The 24948-nt window shown below is 42.3% G+C and overlaps 2 protein-coding genes across 5 annotated transcripts in view; both read left to right on the top strand.

Moving 5' to 3' along the window:
• Positions 1-1533, top strand: part of LOC120033912 (1-phosphatidylinositol 4,5-bisphosphate phosphodiesterase delta-3-A-like) — a 29984-nt gene extending 28451 nt beyond the window's left edge. The window contains exon 15 of the mRNA XM_038980303.1: positions 1-1533. This exon is cut by the window's left edge and continues 478 nt beyond it. The gene's annotated coding sequence lies outside the window, so the exon portion shown is untranslated.
• Positions 1534-4305: 2772 nt separating this feature from the next.
• On the top strand, positions 4306-21945 carry LOC120034250 (glycylpeptide N-tetradecanoyltransferase 1-like). 4 transcript variants are annotated; one of them, XM_038980751.1, is made up of 12 exons: positions 4306-4420; positions 11880-11985; positions 12266-12410; positions 17505-17623; positions 17808-17899; positions 18102-18218; positions 18409-18579; positions 18717-18825; positions 18989-19159; positions 19421-19588; positions 20299-20436; positions 20738-21945. In XM_038980751.1, the coding sequence occupies exons 1-12, from the start codon at positions 4311-4313 to the stop codon at positions 20756-20758; spliced, it is 1467 nt and encodes a 488-aa protein (XP_038836679.1). In that variant the 5' UTR covers positions 4306-4310; the 3' UTR covers positions 20759-21945. The 4 variants fall into 4 exon arrangements, with proteins under 4 accessions (XP_038836679.1, XP_038836677.1, XP_038836678.1 ...); XM_038980749.1 differs by having other exon boundaries at positions 11880-11991; XM_038980750.1 differs by having other exon boundaries at positions 11877-11985.
• The last annotated feature ends 3003 nt before the right edge of the window (positions 21946-24948 follow it).

The raw sequence follows: 24948 nt of genomic DNA, 5'->3' as shown, positions 1-24948 counted from the left end.
GAGACATGACTTTGGCACTGGACCTGTTTTACACCAGAACTCTACCTGGCAGCCGTCTGCCTACTATGAAGCCAATATAGTTTTTTTTTTCTCACTCAAAGCCAGGTTTGTGTCCTGGAGCCTCTGGAGAAGATCATGAAGACGTTTCCCAACATTTTTAACATATTTAAAGTGAAGAAGTATGTAACTTTTTTGCTACTTTTAGCTGATGTGTGGTGAGCGTTCTGGCACAAAATGGTCACCGTGCATCACCCAGGTGGGTGCCGCGCATTGATGGTGGATCAGGTGAGTTTCCCCCTACTATGTAAAGCTCTTTGAGTACCTCAGTTGGTAGAAAAGCACTATATAAATCCAATCAATTATTATAACTTTTTTACTATTACAGAATATTATAGAAGCGTTTTATCAGGGCAAGACTTGTAGTTGAGCTCCTTTTTCCAGGACAACGATAGTGTTATATGACTAAATGTCATCGTTAAATTAAGTCTAGTTGTTGTGGTATTGGTCTGTCACGCCTGGCATGACACAGTCCAAAATACTGAATGAATGCCTAATCTTAGTGACAGAATGAATACTTAATGTTTTTGTAATGTGTTTGCAACATATTGTGTTTGCTGCAATTGATGAAACACACTTCTTTCAGTGTGCAATTTCTGATAGGAGTTTTTAGATTATATTTAACATTGTTGTAAAATGTTATATTCTAATGTAGTTACAGTATTCTAATCTAATTATCTCAGTAAAAATGAATTCATTTGCATACTGTATGTACTTTCTCTGACACTAACTTCCTTTAGATAAATAAAAACAGCATCAAAGTCACAGAGGGTCAAACCAAGACTTATGCAATTGACCATGATTATATTGTATACATATAATTGAAGTATTAGCTTTCATGAATTTCCAAGGTCAGTTTTCATTACGAAGCAGTCATCCACAATGCACTAGTTGTTATTGTTACTGGACTTTATTATTTGTATTCTTTCCTCTGGTCCTCTAAATTTAAATTCAAAGTCACTTTAATTTTGAAAAACGGCAAATGGTTTTGACAGTTTAAAATACTGCATTTGCCTTATTTCAATGGAAACAGCTGTTAGTATTCTTTCTTATAGTTGCTAAGACAGTATATTGCTAAGTTGCTAAGACGTACCTCAATGTCTCTTCAATTGTGTACTTTGTTGTGACTTATATCTGTGGGCATCAGATTCATATGGGTCAGTGTTAAATCCAGCCACCGAATCTGAAAGGTCTCCCAGTCCATTTAACAACAAAAAACACTTAAATCCAAACTTTGAAGATGGTGTATCTTCATAGTACTATAGAAACAAATAATTCCCCTGAGGTTCAGGGGCAATATTATCATTTACATTAGTATAGTAAGTGACATTAGCACAGTATTTATTTGGCTGTTTGCTTCATTCATCTCACAAACTGGTTTGTATTGTACTGAATGAGAAGAGAGTAATATTATTTTAACACTAAGTGTGAAAGCCTAGAGAAGCATGTTCAGTTTTTATAAAAACTATTTTAACCCCATTGTGCCCTTCTGTATTTTCAATTCTGGCATACTATTTCAATGTTTTTGTGCTTGAATGGTGTCTGTGTGAGAAAACGGATTTATTTTTGAGGGAAGTGGAGTAGGAGATAGTATGCACAGCATACTGACACGCAACACACACAGAGCCTCCTTCTGCCATATAAATGAGTCATATACACTACCGTTCTTAAGTTTGGGGTCACACAGAAATGTCCTTGTTTTTGAAAGAAAAGCAAATTTTTTGTCCATTAAAATAACATAAAATTGATCAGAAATACAGTGTAGACATTGTTAATGTTGTAAATGACTATTGTAGCTGGAAACAACTGATTTTTAATGGAAAATCTACATACAGAGGCCCATTATCAGCAACCATCACTGAAGATCACATACAACGCAGTCTACTACTCCCTTCACAGAACAGCGCAAACTGGCTCTAACCAGAATAGAAAGAGGAGTGGGAGGCCCCGGTGCACAACTGAGCAAGAGGACAAGTACATTAGAGTGTCTAGTTTGAGAAACAGACACCTCACAGATGCTGGCCTTCTAGGCAGAGTTCCTCTGTCCAGTGTGTGTTATTTTCCCCATCTTAATCTTTTATTTTTATTAGCCAGTCTGAGATATGGCTTTTTCTTTGCAAGTCTGCCTTGAAGGCCAGCATCCCGGAGTCGCCTCTTCACTGTTGACGCTGAGACTGGTGTTTTGTGGGTATTATTTGCCAGTTGAGGACTTGTGAGACGTCTGTTTCTCAAACTAGACACTCTAATGTACTTGTCCTCTTGCTCAGTTGTCCCCCGGGGCCTCCCACTCCTCTTTCTATTCTGGTTAGAGCCAGTTTGCGCTGTTCTGTGACAGGAGTAGTGCACAGCGTTGTATGAGATATTCCGTTTCTTGTCAATTTCTCGCTTGGAATAGCCTTCATTTCTCAGAACAAGAATAGACTGACGAGTTTCAGAAGAAAGTTATTTGTTTCTGGCCATTTTGAGCCTGTAATCGAACCCACAAATGCCGATGCTCCAGATACTCAACTAGTCTAAGGAAGGCCAGTTTAATTGCTTCTTTAATTAGGACAACAGTTTTCAGCTGTGCTAACATAATTGCAAAAGGGTTTTCTAATGCTCAATTAGCCTTTTAAAATGATAAACTTGGATTAGCTAACACAACGTGCCATTGGAACACAGGAGTGAGGGTTGCTGATAATGGGCCTCTGTACCCCTATGTAGATTTTCCATTAAAATTCTGCCTTTTCTAGCTACAATAGTCATTTACAACATTAACAATGTCTACACTGTATTTCTGATCAATTTGATGATGTTTTAATGGACAAAGAATGTGCTTTTCTTTAAAAAACAAGGACATTTCTAAGTGACCCCAAACTTTTGAACGGTAGTGTAAATGTCTAGTCAGTCTGTGGTGCTGGATTCCTTGGAGAACATCAAACTATCACAACTCATTTAATATCAGTGTAGATGATTAAACCACCATTTGTAAGTTTTACTCTTTTCACCTATACAGATGTTGTAAAGATGTATGACGAATGTGAAATCAAAAGACAGAAATCAGTGCATCATACAGTGGTGGAAATAATACCCAATTGTCATACTTGAGTAAGGGTATACAGTAGATACCTTAGTAGGAAGTTACTCAAGTAAAAGTGAAAGTCACCCAGTAAAATACTACTTGAGTTACAGTCTAAAAGTATTTGGTTTTAAATATATTTAAGTTTCAAAGTAAACATAATTGCTCAAATATACTTAAATATCAAAAGTAAAAGTATAAATCATTTCAAATTCCTTATATTAAGCAAAGCATTATCTTGTTTTTAAAATTCACAGATAGCTAGGGGCACACTCCAACACTCAGACATTATTTACAGAAGATGCATTTGTGTTTAGTGAGTCAACCAGAACAGAGGCAGTAGGGATGACCACGTGTTCTCTTGATAAGTGTGTAAATTGCACACTTTTCCTGTTCTGCTAAGCTTTTCAAAATGTAACGAGTACTTTGGGTTGTCAGTAAAAAGTTAAATATTTCTTTAGGAATGTAGAAGTAAAAGTAAAAGTTGTCAAAAATCTAAAAAGTAAAGTACAGATACTGCAAAACTCTTCTCAAGTAGCACATTAAAGTATTTTTACTTAGGTACTATACACCACTGGCATCATATGATTTTACCCAGGTCAAGTGACAAGATTTGCTGGCACCCCCATACTGTCTATGGATGGAACATATCAACACAGGTGAGTCTAATGATGTATCTAAACCCTGGATCGCTGATGTCATATCGGTCATATTGGCACTCCCCAGAAGGAGCAGTCCTCTCTAGGAATGAATGTACTTCTACAGTATTACAATTAAATATTTTAAGGACCAAATTACATGTATTTAAGTATTTTGTTGTTGTAGCGGAAACAGTAAAATTAGTCATTTCTAAAAACAATACTTTAAGGAAAATTGTTTTATTAAACTGTTTCATTTTTTATTTATAGCTCACATCTGAGTGGTCATCTAGTGTATATATAAATCATTGGGTGAGTCACAACTACGTGACATTGTTTAATAGACAACTGAGGCTCAGTCCTGTTTAGGGACATGTTCCTTACGTAGCCCTATGCATCCATTTGCCTGCTTCGAAAGTGTGTTAAAAAAAAAAAATCATAACCTGTCACATTAATAACTACAGGAACCAGAATGCACCACAACAGTCGGCCAATAGTATCGCAGGTTGTTTTGAGGCGTTGAATGCACGCGGTGGTTCTTCACTTCCTGGTTAAAGATGGCGGATGAGAATGAGACAGCACCGAAGCCGGAGAAAGAAGAGGAGGTAGAAGAAGACCATGGACATTGCAGTGATTGCGAAAATGAAGAGCATCACTTTGATGATGGGTAAGGGTGCACACCTATTTGTAGCACGATAGAAAATGTGTCATGCTATTGCGCTCGTTTTAAAGAGACGATGCGAGCTATACTCAGCTGGTCTTGAGAAACCCAATTCAACTAATCCCTCCCACTTTCTTTTGGATTATTGGTGATAACGGTTTAACGTTACTTATTGCCAGCTTTTCGCTCTGATTTGATCTAAATTGGTTATTTTCCTGTTATGGGCAGGGTTTCATGCTGTTCCTCCTTTTGCTTTTATCGCGAGGCATAACGTTAGCTAACTACCATTGGTCACTGTACAAGAAATTGAACCATATTATGATCAATTACATACAATTATGCGGTGAAGACCAACACAAATCAGATTGTAGTACAATATTAAACTGGAACACTTGATTTCGAATAGAGAACAGCGCCCGAATGTTAAATACAACGTCTTAAGTCAAATGCGAAACTGATAACGTTAGCTAACTAGCTAGCCAGCTATGCCTTTTTACGACGTTGACCTGTTAGTTAGCTGACTCCCGAACTTGTGACGCTGTCTGTCAAAAATAACAAACATATTCAGGTAAATAATGATGCATCGTCTGTCTTTTCATCACAGCAACACCATCATGATAGGTGCTAAATGCTTTAGCATAGTTGGCTCATTCCTACCATGCGGTGCTTTTTCTATCCCCAGGAAATGTCACTTATTTTTAGTGTAAAATGTGAATTCCAAAAAGCTTTCAATATAAGGTCAGGTGTACTTTACCTTAACACAGAAATATGGCCTTTGAAAGGGAATGTTGAACATTATTCATCAACTTACATGAGAAATATAAGCCTTATAATAATATTTTAAATCTTCATTATTTTATAGCCCTTGTTAAATTCTCATTTCAATAACGTTTTTTTTCTCATGATTATTGTATTTAATATTTAATATTTTCTTTGTGTCCCTGATATCACTTTCCACCCTGTTAGTCTGTTGTAATTCACCATTTTAAGAAAACAACCCCTTTCTAAAATGACACCACATTCAGGAAGTTGCATCATTTCTTTGGTGGGAAAACTGTGGTGCAAAGGTACAACAATATAAACACACATTTTTGTTATCTATTTTTCCATGTTTCATGTTAGTCTGTATTTCCCACTCATAGATTTCCACCCTGTTACATTAAAAAATATATAATATATTGTAATGAAACAGCAGGGAGCAGGTCTCGAACCCTCGACCTCCTAGCCCGAGGTCCGGCGCGCTATCGACTGTGCCGCAAAAGCATGCTCAAACGGCAGAGTCGATTTCCGCGCTTATAAACCCAGGGTCGTTACACTACTCCCTCCTTTCAAAGAGCGCGTCCTCGCGCTAGCTTGCGACTTTACGTCTTACAGGAACGCGCTCACCGGCCAAGCACACGCACTGTCGTGGATGCGAGGTCCGATCACTTCTGACACCAATGTAATGAAACAGCAGGGAGCAGGTCTCGAACCCTCGACCTCCTAGCCCGAGGTCCGGCGCGCTATCGACTGTGCCGCAAAAGCATGCTCAAACGGCAGAGTCGATTTCCGCGCTTATAAACACAGGGTCGTTACAATATATTTCACCTTTATTTAACCAGGTAGGCCAGTTGAGAACATTTACAACTGCAACCTGGCCAAGATAAAGTAAAGCAGCGCTACAAAAACAACAACAGAGTTACACATGGGATAAACAAACATACAGTCAATAACACATTAGAAAAATATATGTACAGTGTGTGCAAATGTAGTAAGATTAGGGAGGTAAGGCAATAAATAAGCCATAGTGGCGAAATAATTACAATTTAGCGTTAACACTGGAGTGATTGATGTGCAAGTAGAGATACTGGGGTGCAAAAAAAGTAAATAACAATATGGGGATGAGGTAGTTGGGTGGGCTATTTACAGATAGGCTGTGTACAGGTGCAGTGATCAGTAAGCTGCTCTGACAGCTGATGCTTTAAAGTTAGTGAGAGAGATATATAAGTCTCCAGCTAAAGTGATTTTTGCAATTCGTTCCAGTCATTGGCAGCAGAGAACTGGAAGGAAAGGTGGCCAAAAGAGGTGTTGGCTTTGGGGATGACCAGTAAAATATACCTGCTGGAGCCCGTGCTACGGGTAGGTGTTGCTATGGGGACCAATGAGCTGAGATAAGGCGGGGCTTTATCAAGCAAAGACTTATAGATGACCTGGAGCCAGTGGGTTTGGCAACGAATATGTAGCGAGGGCCAGCCAACGAGAGCATACAGGTCGCAGTGGTGGGTGTATATGGGGCTTTGGTGACAAAACGGATGGCACTGTGATAGACTGCATCCAATTTGCTAAGTAGAGTGTTGGAGGCTATTTTGTAAATGACATCGCCGAAGTCAAGAATCAGTTGGATAGTCAGTTTTACGAGTGTATGTTTGGCAGCATGAGTGAAGGATGCTTTGTTGCGAAATAGGAAGCTGATTCTAGATTTAATTTTGGATTGGAGATGCTTAATGTGAATCTGGAAGGAGAGTTTACAGTCTAGCCAGACACCTAGGTATTTATTGTTGTCCACATATTCTAAGTCAGAACCGTCCAGAGTAGTGATGCTAGTCGGGCGGGTGGGTGCGGGCAGCAATCGGTTGAAGAGCATGCATTTAGTTTTACTAGCATTTAAGAGCAGTTGGAGGCCATGGAAAGAGTGTTTGACATTGAAACTCGTTTGGAGGTTTTTTAACAGTGTCCAAAGGAGGGCCAGATGTATACAGAATGGTGTCATCTGCATAGATGTGGATCAGAGAATCACCAGCAGCAAGAGCGACATCATTGATATACAGTTGAAGTCGGAAGTTTACATACACTTAGGTTGGAGTAATTGAAACTCGTTTTTCAACCACTCCACAAATGTCTTGTTAACAGACTATAGTTTTGGCAAGTCGGTTAGGACATCTACTTTGTGCATGACACAAGTAATCTTTCCAACAGTTGTTTACAGACAGATTATTTCACTTATAATTCACTGTATCACAATTCCAGTGGGTCAGAAATTTACATACACTAAGTTGAATGTGCCTTTTAAACAGCTTAGAGAATTCCAGAAAATGTGGTCATAGCTTTAGAAGCTTCTGATAGGCTAATTGACATCATTTGAGTCAATTGGAGGTGTACCTGTGGATGTATTTCAAGGCCTACCTTCAAACTCAGTGCCTCTTTGCTTGACATCATGGGAAAATCAAAAGAAATCAGCCAAGACCTCAGAAAAAACATTGTAGACCTCCACAAGTCTGGTTCATCCTTGGGAGCAATTACCAAACGCCTGAAGGTGCCACGTTCATCTTTACAAACAATAGTACGCAAGTATAAACACCATGGGACCACACAGCCGTCATACCGCTCAGGAAGGAGATGCGTTATGTCTCCTAGAGATGAATGTTCTTTGGTGCGAAAAGTGCAACTCAATCCCAGAACAACAGCAAAGGACCTTGTGAAGATGCTGGAGGAAACAAGTACAAAAGTATCTATATCCACAGTAAAACGAGTCCTATATCGACATAACCTGAATGGCCGCTCAGCAAGGAGGAAGCCACTGCTCCAAAACCGCCATAAGAGCCAGACTACGGTTTGCAACTGCACATGGGGACAAAGATCGTACTTTTTGGAGAAATGTCCTCTGGTCTGATTAAACAAAAATGTAACTGTTTGGCCATAATGACCATCATTATGTTTGGAGGAAAAAGGGGGAGGCTTGCAAACCGAAGCACACCATCCCAACGTGAAGCACGGGGGTCACAGCATCATGTTGTGGGGGTTCTTTGCTGCAGGAGGGACTGGTGCACTTCACAAAATAGATGGCATCAAAATTATGTGGATATATTGAAGCAACGTCACAAGACATCAGTCAGGAAGTTAAAGCTTGGTCGCAAATGGGTCTTCCAAATGGACAATGACCCCAAGCATACTTCTAAAGTTGTGGCAAAATGGCTTAAGGACAACAAAGTCAAGGTAATGGAGTGGCCATCACAAAGCCCTGGCCTCAATCCTATAGAAAATGTGTGGGCAGAACTGAAAAGTGTGTGCAAGCAAGGAGGCCTACAAACCTGACTCAGTTACACCAGCTCTGTCAGGAGGAATGGGCCAAAATTCACCGAACTTATTGTGGGAAGCTTGTGGAAGGCTACCTGAAACGTCTAATCCATGTTAAACAATTTAAAGGCAATGCTACCAAATACTAATTGAGTGTATGTAAACTTCTGACACTGGGAATATGATGAAAGAAATTAAAGCTGAAATAAATAGTTCTCTCTTATTTTGAGTTTTTACAAAGATAAAATGTCAGATATTGTGAAAAACTGGGGCCTCCCGGGTGGCGCAGTGGTGTAGGGCACTGCATCGCAGCGCTAGCTGTGCCACCAGAGTCTCTGGGTTTGCGCCCAGGCTCTGTCGCAGCCGGCCGCCACGGGGAGGTCCGTGGGGGCGACGCACAATTGGCCTAGCGTCGTCCGGGTTAGGGAGGGTTTGGCCGGTAGAGATATCCTTGTCTCATCGCGCTCCAGCGACTCCTGTGGCGGGCCGGGCGCAGTGTGCGCTAACCAAGGGAGCCAGGTGCACGGTGTTTCCTCCGACACATTGGTGCGGCTGGCTTCCGGGTTGGAGGCGCGCTGTGTTAAAGAAGCAGTGCGGCTTGGTTGGGTTGTGCTTCGGAGGACGCATGGCTTTCGACCTTCGTCTCTCCCGAGCCCATACGGGAGTTGTAGCGATGAGACAAGATAGTAATTACTAGCGATTGGATACCACGAAAAATTGGGGAGAAAAGGATGTAAAAAAAAAAAAAAATAAAAAAAAAAAAGGAGGAATTTTTTTTTTGTGTGAAAAACTGAGATTAAATGTATTTGGCTAAGGTGGATGTAAACTTCCGACTTCAACTCTATACAGAGAAAATAGTCGTCGTCCTGAGAATTGAACCCTGTGGCACCCCCATAAAGACTGCCAGAGGTCCGGAATACAGGCCCTCCGATTTGACACACTGAACTCTATCTGAGAAGTAGTTGGGGAACCTGGCGAGGCAGTCATTTGAGAAACCAAGGCTATTGAGTCTGCAGATAAGAATGCGGTGATTGACTGAGTCGAAAGCCTTGGCCAGGTCGATGATGACGGCTGCACAGTACTGTCTTTTATCGATGGCGGTTATGATATCGTTTAGGACCTTGAAGGTGGCTGAGGTGCACCCATGACCAGCTCGGAAACCAGATTGCATAGTGGAGAAGGTATGGTGGGTTTTTCGAAATGGTCGGTGATCTGTTTAACTTGGCTTTCCAAGACTTAGAAAGGCAGGGCAGGATGGATATAGGTCTAACGGTTTGGGTCTCTCCCCCTTTGAAGAGGGGGATGACCGCGGCAGCTTTCCGATCTTTAGGTGTGTCAGACGACCACACATGCTGACCACACTGCTCACATTACAAAATAAATATACACATACATGTTATTCAATCATTGCACCCACACTGCTCGCGTGCGCCATCAAGTGTCTGCGTTGCCAGGCTCTAAAATATAAGTCAGTTCTATTTGTGATGCTGAACGCGGTGCAAGTCCTGCCTCTCCCATGTCCTCATTTGTTTATAGAAGCAGATACCCACGTGCCATCTCCTCATTGGTTATACCTACGTGGGTGATTGAAAGATGAACTGACGTCGGTCGGTCGTGGTAATACACCTTTTATTATGAAAGTTAGATGCCAATCTAAAGATGCCATATAAAGTCCAAAGAAGAAAAAGCCTGGAAGGAGGAGAGATGACTAGAAACGATTCGGTTGACCGTTTTATTTGTGGATTAATTGTCGGAGTAGAGGACCTTGGGCATTTCAGGTAAAATAACAACAACGTTTATATCCTATGACAAATTAGCTAGCAACGGCAAGCTAGCTAAATAGGACAAATTAGCTAGCAACTGCAAGCTAGCTAGCTAAATTGCCATAAATGTGTAATGCTTTTCAACCTGTCCCCAGATTAATATAACTCGTTCAGTTTTTGATATTTCAACCTGCGTGTCGTGATCGCGTTTGGTGTGGGGGGACAAAATACATTTGTGTGCGTCCGGTTTGGGTATGGCGTTAGGCTAAGTTATAGAGAAAATTAACCACTTTTCATATGTTTGATAGAGAAGTTAAAATCCTGTTCAAGTGTTCACCATTATACTAGCTCAATCTTGCTCACTCAGAGCGCTATGGCTAATTTGTGTTCCAAATTTCCACCCAGTTAGGTTCCACGCTGTTAGTTGGAAAATGCACCCCAAAAAATAAGTGCCTGGGTTTGACCAAAATATTTTTCTGATAGAATGCACGGGGAAAAATATATCCCCCCCCCCCCAAAAAAAAGCACCGCATATATGAGGTCCAAAAAGCACTGCATATTTGGAATGACCAAGTTAAGCTAGGTGACAGCTGTCTGACATGAGTGATACACTTGATGCCGGAAATCTCAGACTTCAGTGCATTCAAGACAACTGGGAACTTGGGGGGTATGACATTTGGAAACGAGCTCCGACTGGGGGAAAAATATTTTGAAGGGTCATCCATCTTGGAATTCCAAGTCGGAAACACAGGCGTCTTTCTAGAGCTCCGACGTGAGCGTCATTTTGCCAGAAGAAAATGTAAGTAACTGCTCTTAACGTTCCTTCTGTAAATTGCGGGGTTGACCTAACCATATAGTGACATGTAGCTATTTGTTTAGCTGGGATGCAACCATTGTCAAAACTCTCTTGGTTGCATTGAAGCTATTGGTTCTGCCAACAATCAACAACAACCTATTTAAACTGGGTGTGGATTACAGCCCTTGTGTGGCTTGATGTCAGCGTGTATGCGAGCGTCTGGGACCCTGCTAGGTAGCTAAATAAGTTACCATGAATATTTGATAGCTAACGCTAGTTAGCTAAATGAAATGAAAGGTTGAATGGTTCTGGATGGTAGTTAGGCTCGACTGCTGGAATGGAAGCCTGTCGAATAAGCCATTGAATGGTTGGTCGTCTATTGTTCCTGTCAGTGTCCCCTTAACATCCCTCATACACACACAGATACGCATAGCCACACACACTCCCCCCGGGGTCATGTGATTTACCATCTGTCCTGGTGTTACAAATACAGGCCAGTCCATAGCCTCACTCCCCCCTTGGGCGCTAATGGGATCATCCCCTGTTCTTGTAAGTATACTGCTGTCTCCCTGTCCTGCCCAGGAAATGGGCCTCAGGGTGGGGGCTTTTTTAGAGTCCTCGGTGATCAGGGGATGGAGGAATAACTCCAACCAATTTAAATTAGCTTAGGGATAAACTGTAAGTTATCTGTATTTGGGACAAAAGGTCACCACATGCTTGTTTCCAACATATCTTATAAGATGCTGGGTATTTTAGGTTGGTAATGAAGAGGGCTGAAACAGTTGTGGCACGCTCCTGGCCTATGGAAAGTCTTATAGTTACATGTTTTGTTGTTGTTGTTGTCCTATGGTAGTGACAAGGGCCAGGGAGATGACAGCGGTGCCAAGAAGAAGAAAAACAAAAAGAAGAAGAAGTCTGGGGCAACTAAAGAACCTGCGGAGGAGGATCCGCTAGGCAAGGTAGATGTATGTACATGTGTGTAGGCTACGTGAGTGAGTGGGGGCAAATGTTTTTGCTTTGTTTGTGTCCCTCTGTTCCTTTGAGAGAGAGAGAGAGAGGAGTTCTAGAAGGACCGACATTGACTTATTGTTCTGTAACTTTTGAAAACGGCCTCTAAAAAATTGAATGGAGATTAGTGGGTGTGTTTTTGAATGTCTGTGAAGGATTGTTGTTTTGCATTTGGCAATTTGTTTCCTTTTCAACCCTACATTACTCTCTTTTCTCTCTCTCTACACACAGGTGAACTCGCTGCCTGCTGATAAGCTGCAGGAGATCCAAAAGGCCATTGAACTGTTCTCTGTAGGCCAGGGCCCTGCCAAAACCATGGAGGAGGCAAGCCGACGCAGCTACCAGTTCTGGGACACACAGCCCGTCCCCAAGCTAGGTATGACATTTTGCAGGGGTACCGAAATGTCTCCAGAACCTCACTGTAGGGACTAGTAGGGATTAACATGGGTAACCAGGTTCCCGGGACTGTACAACATTTCCCCCCATTGTCGCACTAATGCAATTCCATGTGTAGGAGCAGATTGGCAAAAATAAAATAGCACGTCATCCAAACAGGTTGTCTCATGGAAGCCTTGAACCTAGCGTATATACTTCACACAATGTCGCCATAAATTCAAAACTCATGCATAATTTACACTGCATGACTGCGCGCGAGACCCGAATGCAGTTTAGACTTTTCATCAGAACTAAAAATTCGATCCTGGTCCGACCCAAGCTCCGTGAGCTGAAAACCCGAACCCTGGTCCGACATCACAGAAATAAAATGAACCGGGAAAGAAACAGACTTCTAGAAAACAGTAGCCTATATTGATTTAAACTGGTGTTGAGAACAATGCAGAGGCGGGCGGGCGGGAGTGAAGAGACGAGGAAACAGCCATTGGATCTTAGAAAAAGCGCAGAGAGAGCAAAACATACCTTAGTTATACAAGTGGATTTTGCTCTTCGCTCACTTAGTAGGCTGTTCTACTCCCTACCGAAAGCCTGTGCTTGTGTTTCACTGAATCTCTATGTATATTTGATCTCTGGCTGGACAAGTGGAAGTGGTAGCTCATTTATCACTGATCAGAAACATTTAGCTTGCAGTAATGTAGCCTAAATCAAGTGTATTTATCTATTGACTCGCGTAGTAGCCTTATACAGCCGAGACTATTGTCCTATCATCCCAGTCCCACTGAAACCCAACATCCCGACTCCTGTCTCACATGATCAACAAACGGTATGAGAGTAGATGGGGATATTTTTTAAACAGAGTTGGTCCCTGATAAGATACCTTGATATTTTACACAATGTCCTCTCTTCATCTCCCCGTTTATTCATGAGCTGATTTGCTGTTTGTATAAATACCAACTCGATGTAGACAAATGGGCTTAACGACTTTGGTCTTTTGACTTTTATTTGTCTGCCTTTTAAAGTTTGTATGATTTGACAACGCTGTGGCCTACTCTGTGTGTCCTGGGTGCGCTCTGAGTGTGTCCTGGGTGCCCTCTGAGTGTGTCCTGGGTGCCCTCTGAGTGTGTCCTGGGTGCCCTCTGAGTGTGTCCTGGGTGCCCTCTGAGTGTGTCCTGGGTGCCCTCTGAGTGTGTCCTGGGTGCCCTCTGAGTGTGTCCTGGGTGCCCTCTGAGTGTGTCCTGGGTACGCTCTGAGTGCGCTCTGAGTGTGTCCTGGGTGCGCTCTGAGTGTGTCCTGGGTGCGCTCTGAGTGTGTCCTGGGTGCGCTCTGAGTGCGCTCTGAGTGTGTCCTGGGTGCGCTCTGAGTGTGTCCTGGGTGCGCTCTGAGTGGTTTTTTCCCCCACATTTTTTCCCCTCCATTATTTATCCGAATATGTTGATTGTTTTTGACAGACCATGTCACAAGTTCGGGAGTCAGGATGAATATGAATTATTCCCGATATTGAAACTTGGTAGATTTTCAGGAAGAGATGAATCCCTAGTGACTATGGATGGGCATTTGAAAGAATTTCACTATTCGAGTAATATCATGAAATTTATCCGGACAGGTAAAATAATGTATATTTAAAAAATAATATATATGTTTCAATTTACGAACTGGCTTGCTTCGCAGCCTGCACGACTTGGGAGAGAGGTGCCGCTTCGCTTGCATGCAGCAGTGCGGGGGATAGTCAGGGGTCGGTGTGTTTGACACAGGAGAGAGACAGTACCCATACACACTTGCCCTAGTTAGACAAACGTGTAGATGCCATAGGTTATCTATCATCCCATCTGGTAGTGCCTGTCTTGACTGCATCAATTCGATGTAAAGAGGCTAGCTATGTTAGCCAGCTAACTCTTAGCTAGCTACAGTGCATTTGGAAAGTGTTCAGACCTCTTGACTTTTTTCACATTTTCTTATTTTACAGCCTTATTCTAAAATGTATTAAATCGTTTTTTCCCTCATCAATTACCCATAACGACGAAGCAAAACCAGGTTTTTAGAAATTGAAATATCACATTTACATAAGTATTCAGACCCTTTACTTAGTACTTTGTTGAAGCACCTTTGGCAGCGATTACAGCCTCGAAGCTTCTTGGGTATGACGCTACAATCTTGGCACACGTGTATTTGGGGAGTTTCTCCCATTCTTCTCTGCAGATTCTCTCAAGCTCTGTCAGGTTGAATGGGGAGCGTCGCTGCACAGCTATTTTCAGGTCTCTCCAGAGATGTTCGATCAGGTTCAAGTCTGGGCTCTGGCTGGGCCACTCAAGAACGTTCAGAGACTTGTCCCGAAGCCAGTCCTGTGGGAAGGTGGACCTTCGCCTCAGTCTGAGGTCCTGAGCACTCTGGAGCAGTTTTTAATCAAGGAACTCTCTGTGATTTGCTCCGTTCATCTTTCCCTCAATCCTGACTAATCTCCCAGTCCCTGCAGCTGAAAACATCCCCACAGCATGATGCTTCTACCACCATGCTTCACCATAGGGATGGTGCCAGGTTTCCTCCAGACATGACGCTTGGCATTCAGGACAAAGAATTCAAGCTTGGTTTCATCAGACAAGAGAATGTTATTTCTCATGGTCTGAGAGCAATCTCCAAATGGGCTTTTTACTGAGGAGTGGTTTCTGTCTGGCCACTCTACCATAAAGGCCTGATTGGTGGAGTGCTGCAGAGATGGTTGTCCTTCTGGAAGGTTCTCCCATCTCCACAGAGGAACTCCGTAGCTCTGTCCGATTGACCATCGGGTTCTTAGTCACCTCCATGACCAAGGCCCTTCTCCACCGATTGCTCCGTTTGGCCGGGCGGCCAGCTCTAGGAAGAGTCTTGGTGGTTCCAAATTTCTTGCATTTAAGAATGATGGAGGCCACTGTGCTCTTGGGGGACCGTCCCTGCTGCAGACATTTTTTGGTACCCTTCCCCAGATCTGTGCCTCGACACAATCCTGTTTTGGAGCTCTACGGACAATTCCTTCGACCTCATGGCTTGGTTTTTGCTCTGACGTGCTCTGTCAACTGTGGGACCTTATATAGACAGGTGTGTGCCTTTCCAAATCATGTCCAATCAATTGAATTTACCACAGGTGGACTCCAATCAAGTTGTAGAGACATCTCAAGGATGCTCAATGGAAACAGGATGCACCTGAGCTCAATTTCGAGTCGCATAGCAAAGGGTCTGAGTACTTATGTATTTTTAAAATAAATGTTCTAAATTTCTCAACCTGTTTTTGCTTTGTCATTATGGGGTATTGTGTGTAGATCGATGAAAAAATCAAAAACAATTGAATCTATTTTAGAATAAAGCTGTAACGTAACAAAATGTGGGAAAAGTCAAAGGGGCTGAATACTTTCCTAATGCCTTGTACCTAAGCTAATTGAGTGTTTTGCTGCGCTTCCTGTCCTTGTTTACAACGACTCCATTCAGAATAAACAACAGCCTACCTGATGATAGCTCGGTGTAGCCTTCTCCTTCTCATTTCGCTAACTTAATTGGCATTGGTCTCTAATCTCCCATGTTGCTTGCTACACACAAAGCTAGTGCCACGTTGATTGGCTGACAATAACAGAAGCGTGAACCCCGTGTTGGCTACGTTGTCATTTTATGGGTCGCACGTCATAAAAACGACATTGAAAAGGTGGTTTTATGGAATTAAGAATTTAAAATGTCATGGTGGGTCCTTGTGTGTAGCAATGTTACATACACTGAAAAAAGTATATAAACGCAATATGAAACAATTTCTAAATGTTTTACTGAGTTACAGTTCATATAAGGAAATCAGTCAATTGAAATAAATGTATTAGGCCCTAATCTACGGATTTCACATGACTGGGAATACAGATATGCATCTGTTGGTCACAAATGCCATAAAACATTTTTTTTTTTAAAGTAGGGGTGTGGACCAGAACCAGTCAATATCTGGTCTGACCACAATTTGCCTCATTTAGCGTGCCACGTCTCCTTCGCATAGAGATCAGGCTGTTGCTTGGCCTGTGGAATGGTGTCCCCGCTCCTCTTCAATGGCTTTGCGAAGTTGATGAATATTGGCGGGAACTGGAATACACTGTCGTACACGTTGATCCAGAGCCGTGCATTATCATGCTGAGACATGAGGTGATGGTGGTGGCTGAATGGCATGACAATGGGCCCCAGGATATCGTCACGGTATCTCTGTGCATTCAAATTGAATGAACTGCCAAATTCTTTAACCACAGCATCGTTTTCTACCATTGCGTTGTACTTATGGTAGAGAAATTAATATTCATTATTCTGGCAACATCTCTGGTGGACATTCCTGCAGTCAGCAGGCCAATTGCACGCTCCCTCAACTTGAGACATCTGTGGCATTGTGTTGTGTAACAAAACTGCACATTTAAGTGTCCTTTTATTGTCCCCAGCGCAAGGTGCACCTGTGTAATGATCATGCTGTTTATCAGCTTATTTATATGCCACACCTGTCAGGTGGATGGATTATCTTGGCAAAGGAGTAATGCTCAATAACAGGGATGTAAACATATTTGTGCAGGCTTTTCATTGTTAAAATTCGCCTAAGATTTGTTTCTTAAATAATAACTCACTCTGTGTAGAAATGTCGCGTAAATGATTTAATTTAGACAAGGCTTTTTCTTTGTTAAAATAGGCCTATGATTTTTTTTTTTTTTCAGAAAGGACTAGTGACCTGAGGAGATTTGATATGAATAGTCCAATTGGCCTCTTTGTTTTTGGATTAAACCTACTATGATGGCTCCCAAGTGGCGTTGCACTCTAAGGCTCTGCATCTCAGTGCTAGAGGCGTCACTACAGACCCTGGTTCGATCCCGGGCTGTATCACAACCGGCCGTGATCGGGAGTCACGGGGGGGGCGCACAATTGGCCCAGCGTCGTCCGGATTAGGGGAGGGTTTGGCCGGGGTAGGCCGTCATTGTAAAATAAGAATTTGTTCTTAATTGACTTGCCTGGTTAAATAAAATAAATGTTATGCTTTGTATAGTTACGTTGAATATGCAGATTGCTAATATCCTCTTACATTGCGTTTTGTTAACCTTAGGGGAGATGGTGACGTCGCACGGTTCCATCGAGCCTGACAAAGACAACATCCGGGAGGTGCCCTACAGTCTTCCTCCAGGCTTCACGTGGGACGCCTTGGACCTGGGCGACGCCGCTGTGGTGAGGCGGCTTCTCTACAACCCCTCCACCCCAGACTGAGTGTCCCAAAAACAATATAGCGATAGCAATCAAAATACTTCACTTTTGGTTGTGGTTATTCCATCAGCTGACCCCACTTTACCCTACTTAATTTAACCCTAGACCTTTCAGTCGTTGCTCAGTCTCTTCCTCTTCCTCCTCTTAGCTGAAGGAGCTGTACACTCTGCTCAATGAGAACTACGTGGAGGATGATGACAACATGTTCCGCTTCGACTACTCCCCAGAGTTCCTGCTCTGGTAACTCTTTATTACTTAGCTACGTCACCTTTGTTGCTCAGCTTGTCTCATTTATATAACAATCTCTTTCAATAGATATCTCTCTTATGTTAGATGTGTTATCTTTTAAAGGCAGGAGTTTTTTTCTGACCAGCAAAACTTGGCCATCGTGTTTTCTGTCATAGTTGGGAACTGAGCTGTAATTGTGATGTCTCTCCCTCAGGGCTTTGCGTCCCCCAGGCTGGCTGCCCCAGTGGCATTGTGGGGTGAGGGTGAACTCCAACCAGAAGCTGGTGGGCTTCATCAGTGCCATCCCTGCCAACATCCGCATCTATGACCAGTCAGTGAATATGCATCATGCTCTTGTTCACACACTTTTGTTACTCCCAAACACTGTAGTATTTTAATATAGCTAACAATAGGAATGTAATATTTGCTCCTTGATTATATCATTTCCTGTTTTAATTTGCTGTAAGGAGTCAGACATTAAGAGGAGGCCTTACTCACTTTAGACTGTTTTTGTCATTTAGAGATAAGAAGATGGTGGAGATCAACTTCCTGTGCGTCCACAAGAAGCTGCGCTCCAAGCGGGTAGCGCCAGTCCTGATCCGAGAGATCACTAGACGGGTCAACCTGAAGGGCATCTTCCAGGCTGTCTACACCGCTGGCGTGGTACTGCCCAAACCCGTGGGCACCTGCAGGTGGGTCACTGAGAGACGCACCAACCACACCACACCACACTACACCCACACCAGACAGATACCCATCCAACCAAATTCATATGCTCGTGAACACAAAAACAAAGTAAGCGAAATGTGATCTGTTATCGTCTGTATAGGTACTGGCATCGCTCGCTGAACCCACGCAAGCTGATCGAGGTGAAGTTCTCTCACCTGAGCCGGAACATGACTATGCAGCGCACCATGAAGCTGTACCGTCTGAATGAGGTGAGTCAGTGAGCAAAGCGCCATCTAGCGGCTATCCTCTCTGCACAACACCCGACCGCCCAGCCGTCACCTGATGCCTCTATTTCAAATGTCTATTGTGTTGACGTGAAACTCTCCATTGAAAGGGATGACCTTCCGTGACCTTCCGTCTCCTTCTCTCCAGGCCCCAAAGACGTCTGGCTTGCGGCCAATGACCAGGAAGGATGTTCCGGCGGTGCATCGCCTGCTCCTGGAGTACCTGAGCCAGTTCCACCTGGCCCCCGTCATGAGCCCCGAGGAGGTGGAGCACTGGCTGCTTCCCCAGGAGAACATCATCGACACCTACCTGGTCGTGGTCAGTACCATTGTTAAAATGTACACTACCGTAGACACCTATAACATTGCACATTGCAACACCTTACACACCTAGTAAATGGTATACACTGAGTAGACCGTTACACATGACCATATATGGACACCTATCCAGATACCCTTTGTAGACTCTTCTACCTCTAGACAACATTGTTCACCTTATGTCACCTTCAGAGCACTGCAAATACATTTCAAAATGGAGTGAATGTAAAGTTGGAGGATGTGTTTTCCCTCCCTGTGGCAGACCTCTGGGGGCAAGGTGACGGACTTCCTGAGCTTCTACACGCTCCCATCTACTATCATGAACCATCCAGTGCACCGCAGCCTCAAGGCAGCCTACTCCTTCTACAACGTGCATACCACCACCACCCTGTTGGACCTGATGTCTGATGCACTCATTCTGGCCAAGTCGGTGAGTTGTTTCTCTTGGTTCAGGCGGCTGGGGGTTGGAGGTCAAATGGGAGTTGGATTTGGGTACAATGTCAAATATTGACTGTTTACACTGAGTATACCAAACATTAGGAACACTTTCCTAATATTGAGTTGCACCCCCACTTTTTTGCTCTCAGAACAGCCTCAATTTGTCGGGTCATCGGCTGTACAAGGTGTCGAATGCGTTCCACAGGGATGCTGGCCCATGTTGACTCCAATACTTCCCGCAGTTGTCAAAGTTGGTTGGATGTCATTTGGGTGGTGGACCATGCTTGATACACACGGGAAACTGTTGAGCGTGAAAAATGCAGCAACATTGCAGTTCTTGACACAAACTGGTGCGCCTGTTACCTACTACCATACCCCGTTCAAAGGCACTTAAATCTTTTGTCTTGCTCATTCACCCTCTGAATGGCACACACACACAATCCATATCTTAGTTGTTTCAACTTTAAATCATTTTAACCTGTCTCCTCCCCTTCATCTACACTGATTTGAAGTGGATTTAACAAGGGACATCAATAAGTGATCATAGTTTTCACCTGGATTCACCTGCTCAGTCTGTCATGGAAAGAGCAAGTGTTCTTAATGTTTTGTGTACTCAGTGAATAATTCATCTTTAACTCAATCCCTTTCTCCCATCTCTCTCCACATCCCCCTCTCTCATCCATATCTATTGTCAATATCCAGAAAGGGTTTGATGTTTTCAATGCACTGGACCTGATGGAGAATAAGACTTTCCTGGAGAAGCTCAAGTTTGGCATCGGAGACGGGAATCTACAGTATTATCTGTACAATTGGAAGTGTCCTAGCATGGGATCGGAGAAGGTGCGTCATGATGCCCGTAGTTCATATTTACTGATAGTTCAGTCAGTTCCTGGAGCGGCAACTTTTTTTCACATTGATATAAATTATTCATGGTAATATGATGATATTGAAACAGTGTTTTGTGGTACCTAGACTGTACTGTAGTTGTTTTTTTCTGGTACAAAAGGAGGAAGTGTTATGAGAGAGGGAGGGAACCATTGACTTGATTATCTTGCTATCGGCCTCACAGATGTCATCATCTGGGTTCTCATTTTAACTTCTGGTGACACTATCATAAGCTTCTTTTTTCTGTGGTTCACAGGTTGGCTTAGTACTACAGTGACATCCCTCTTCACCCCCCGAGCGTCACAGTTAGGCCAGGAGACCACACGACGCACTGACCACCTGACAGATGGACCGATGGACTTCCTGGAAAGAACCCACCGCCCATTTTTATTTCTTGTCCTTTGAACTTTGACCTGCACTACCGCTGCCAGGCAGGGAGTCGGGGGAGTTGGTCCTTCTCCACACTCCACGCTCTCTCTCCCTCCCATCACATGGACCTTAAGCCATTTTAGTTACCATCCCAACTGAAGTCTGTCATGATTGTACCAGATATCTTATACACACGCTGCACAATTCGCTATATGACACACACGCGTAACTACACAACATACATGTACAGTAAGACAAACATGACAGGAAAATGATACTAACACATACTCACTAGATGCTAACATTTTCTTTTCCTTCATGTGTGCGATGCGCTTTTTCGAAACAAGTCTCATCATCCCCAAAGTAAAGTGTTTAGGCTTTTCTCTCTAAAAATCAACAACATTTCAAAAGGAAGAACAACTAAACAAAAAAAATAAGGTAATTAATATCCAAAGTGGACACAAGACAAGGGCTTCTGTCCGTTTTTTTTTCTTCTCTCGCTATTGAGGCTTGAACCTGCAGATTTACTATCAACCCCTCAATTGTCTTCACTGTAGGCGTTCTAGAGTTGACTGTACACAGCTGATTGAGGGGTTTTGTCCTTTATATTTTTATTTTTTTATTAATATATTTTTTTGGTCCCATCTGTACTAACTGCCGTGACCCATTCAGAAGCCCTGTTCAGAAGAAAATACAACGATGACCGTTAAATGGAATATCTGTCAACAAGAACTTAACAATTTGGAGTAGTTTGGACTTTTTTTACGTTGCGGCCGGGAGAGCAGATATCTGGAGTAGGGGAATGGTTAGGGTGGGGGCTGCTGAGAGGGGGCACGGAAGGGACTGGATACTGTTTGTGGGTAAAACACCTCTGAAATTGAGAATCAAAACTGTCAAGGATTTTGGGCACCTGGGCCAGGGAGGGGGCTGGGTAACACCCAAGTAAACTTTTTGTTTTTATGTAGAGTGTTGGATGGGATGCAAACCGAAATGAAAAACGGGTCTCGTGGTTTTATGATGCAGGAAAACAAATGTGAAGATGCAGGGGAATTTTTGTGCAAAATAAAATATAGAAGTTGCTGTGAGGTTTTGTAATGGTTGCTCTCAGGTGATTTCTATCCTTTAGTTTATCATGAGGATATTCACTGGGTTACTTCTGCCTTTACCCATCACCCCTTTGTGGTCAAATTCTACTTAATAAGAGGTGTGACGTCAAAACAATTAATTTGGATTCTTGTTATACTTGTATTTGTTGTTCTGTAAATAATTTCCCATGAGCCGTTTGAGTTTGCTATTTTAGTGCAGACATAAAGGTTATAACATTCAAAGGAATTTAACATGAAGTGGGTTTAAACATCTCCCTTTACTAAACTTAAGAGATGTTGTTTTTGAGTTGGCTCAAATGGTTGCAGACTACAATCATCGTTCTAGTCACTGCACCAGTTTCCAAAATGGATGTATACTGAACAAAAATATAAATGCAACAATTTCATTGATTTTACTGAGTTGCAGTTCATATAAGGAAATCAGTCAATTGAAATAAATTCAGTAGGCCCTCATCTATGGATTTCACATGACTGGGAATACAGATATGCATCTGTTGGTGACAGATACCTTTAAAAAATGGGCCTCACAATGGGCCTCAGGATCTTATGGTATTTTTGTTCATTCAAATTGCCATCGATAAAATGCATTTGTTCGTTGTCCGTAGCTTATGCCTGCCCATACCATAACCCCACCACGCACTCTGACATCACCAAACCGCTCGCCCACACGATACCATACATGTGGTCTGCAGTTGTGAGGCCGGTTGGACGTACTGCCAAATTCTCTAAAACGACATTGGAGGCTTATGGTAGAGAAATTAACATACTATTCTCTGGCAACAGTTCTGGTGGACATTCCTGTAGTCAGCATGCCAATTACACGCTCCTTAAACTTGAGACGTCACTGGCATTGTGTGACAAAACTGCACATTTTAGTGGCCTTTTGTCCCCAGCACAAGGTGCAGCTGTGTAATGATCATGTTGTTTAATCAGCTTCTTGATATGCCACACATGTCAGCTGGATGGATTATCTTGGCAAAGGAGAAATGCCCTCCAACAGGGATGTAAACAAATTTGAGCACAATATTTGAGAGAAGTAAGTTTTTTGTGCTTATGGAACATTTCAACTCATGAAACAGGACACTTTACATGTTGGGTTTATTTTTGTTTAGTGCATATTTGATCAACAAAACAGAATTGTGTCCCTAGTGTCATGAACAAACATTATCTAATTGATCTCTCATGGAGATATACAATTTGTAAGGCACTACACACTCCAGTTCCACCCCTATGTGCATACTTTCCTCTGATTTAAAGACTTTGCCATCTATCTTACTTTATTTAGTAAATGTCGGTATTTTGCTATGTGGTGATACTGCAGCATACACCCAAGCCAATCACTAAAACTACAGATTCTTTAACTTTTTGTATATTATTAATTATTTGTGAGGCCAACTTGTGTATATACTATAACTTGTCTCCTTGCTATGCCACATGTTATTTTCATCACTACCTTACCCACCGTGACCTCTGTTTTAGGTTCTTACTGGGAATGGTTTCCAGACAACTATACCACTATCTTTCTGAAAATAATTGGTTTAGGATTGAGATTAACCTGAACCTGCAGCTTTCAGATAAGACTGGTTTGGCAACTTGACATTCTGATTAGATCAAGATAACCTGCATAAAGAAGAAAGAGGACCTTTTTAGACTTTATATTACTATGCAGGTAGGTTATGTTATGGCCTTTTCAACTTTTCTCTTTTTCTCTATCTTTGACTGTTTCACATGATCTGTTGAAACTGAACAAATATCAAATGTGTAAAGAGTTGACCAGATATACATATATAAAAAAAATACTGAAAACAAAGTTGAAAATATAAATACATTCCCTCATTGTTAGTTATCACGATCCACAGAACTAAAAATCATCAGTTTCCCTTTAAATTGTCTTTCCAATATCTTTAGGTTTTTAATAAATTAGATGGTTAGAACACATTACTACAACATGAGAATCATTCCTAATAAGGACATGGTGAAAAATATCAATGACGACGTAATTGTAGTGTTGTAAACCCCCCCCCCCCCCCCTTCCTCCCTCTCAGTTATGAAGCATCCTACCTTCCTCACCAACCAACCCTTGTCCTTGTATCAGTATCATGGAAAGAATGGACGTGGACTCCAGCATATAGAGTAACAATCTGGAGATGGATATTAACAGGCCCGAGAGAGAGACCAGGGGGGCTACGTAGAGGTAAGTGCAACTCTTGGGTGGATTAATGTTAAAGATGAACAGTGTATGCCTACCTGTGTCATACACATTTGTTATTTATACTTAACCTAATATTTTGTTTGCATTGTACAGATAAAAAAAGAAGACATCCTGTTCCTGTCTCCATTCTCTACGCCTTATTTCTGTTGACCAACTGTATACTTACCTATTACTGTGAATATTCCCCACCATTATAGCATTGCGTGAACGAAACAATGTCACACGTTTTAGATGGAATATATTGGATGAAATTCAAAAAGGGGTTGTGTGTTTTGCCTACTAGTGTGAAGGCCTTATCAATCACTGGTTTCCTCTCCATGTCTCGCAACTATGGTCGAGTCACTTTAATGAACATCATTTTAAGGGCAATTGAGTGGTGTATTTGACAGTTCATAGAAGTAACCTATGCCTGGCAGTCTGCCAGTGAAGTGTGATATAAAGCCAGTTAGGAATTGCTCAGACAAAGGTAAGTCTATTTGTTTTCTCCCTCCCTTGTGTCCTGTAAGATTATTTCATTTATTTCTTAGTGTTCATTTTGGTACCTAAACAAACGGCTATTTTTCTACATTTTAAACAAAGTCGGCAACAAAGGTGATGCATTCAGCAACAAGAGCAGGGCTGTGGAAAATGTAAAGTTATAATCTGCACATCATCCATAGTGTTGTTCTTTTGCTCTGAGAAATAGGCCCTCTCCCCTCTTCTTACTATTTTGCCTTTTTTTTTATTATGGATCCACATTAATCTTCCTCTGGTCCAGCAAAACTAAGGCACCTATACATT

The sequence above is a fragment of the Salvelinus namaycush genome, chromosome 41, assembly GCF_016432855.1.
Source record: "Salvelinus namaycush isolate Seneca chromosome 41, SaNama_1.0, whole genome shotgun sequence".
Classification (NCBI taxonomy): Eukaryota; Metazoa; Chordata; class Actinopteri; order Salmoniformes; family Salmonidae; genus Salvelinus; species Salvelinus namaycush.
Note: the sequence above shows the minus strand (reverse complement) of the source record. Positions and strands in the feature narration are given on the sequence as shown.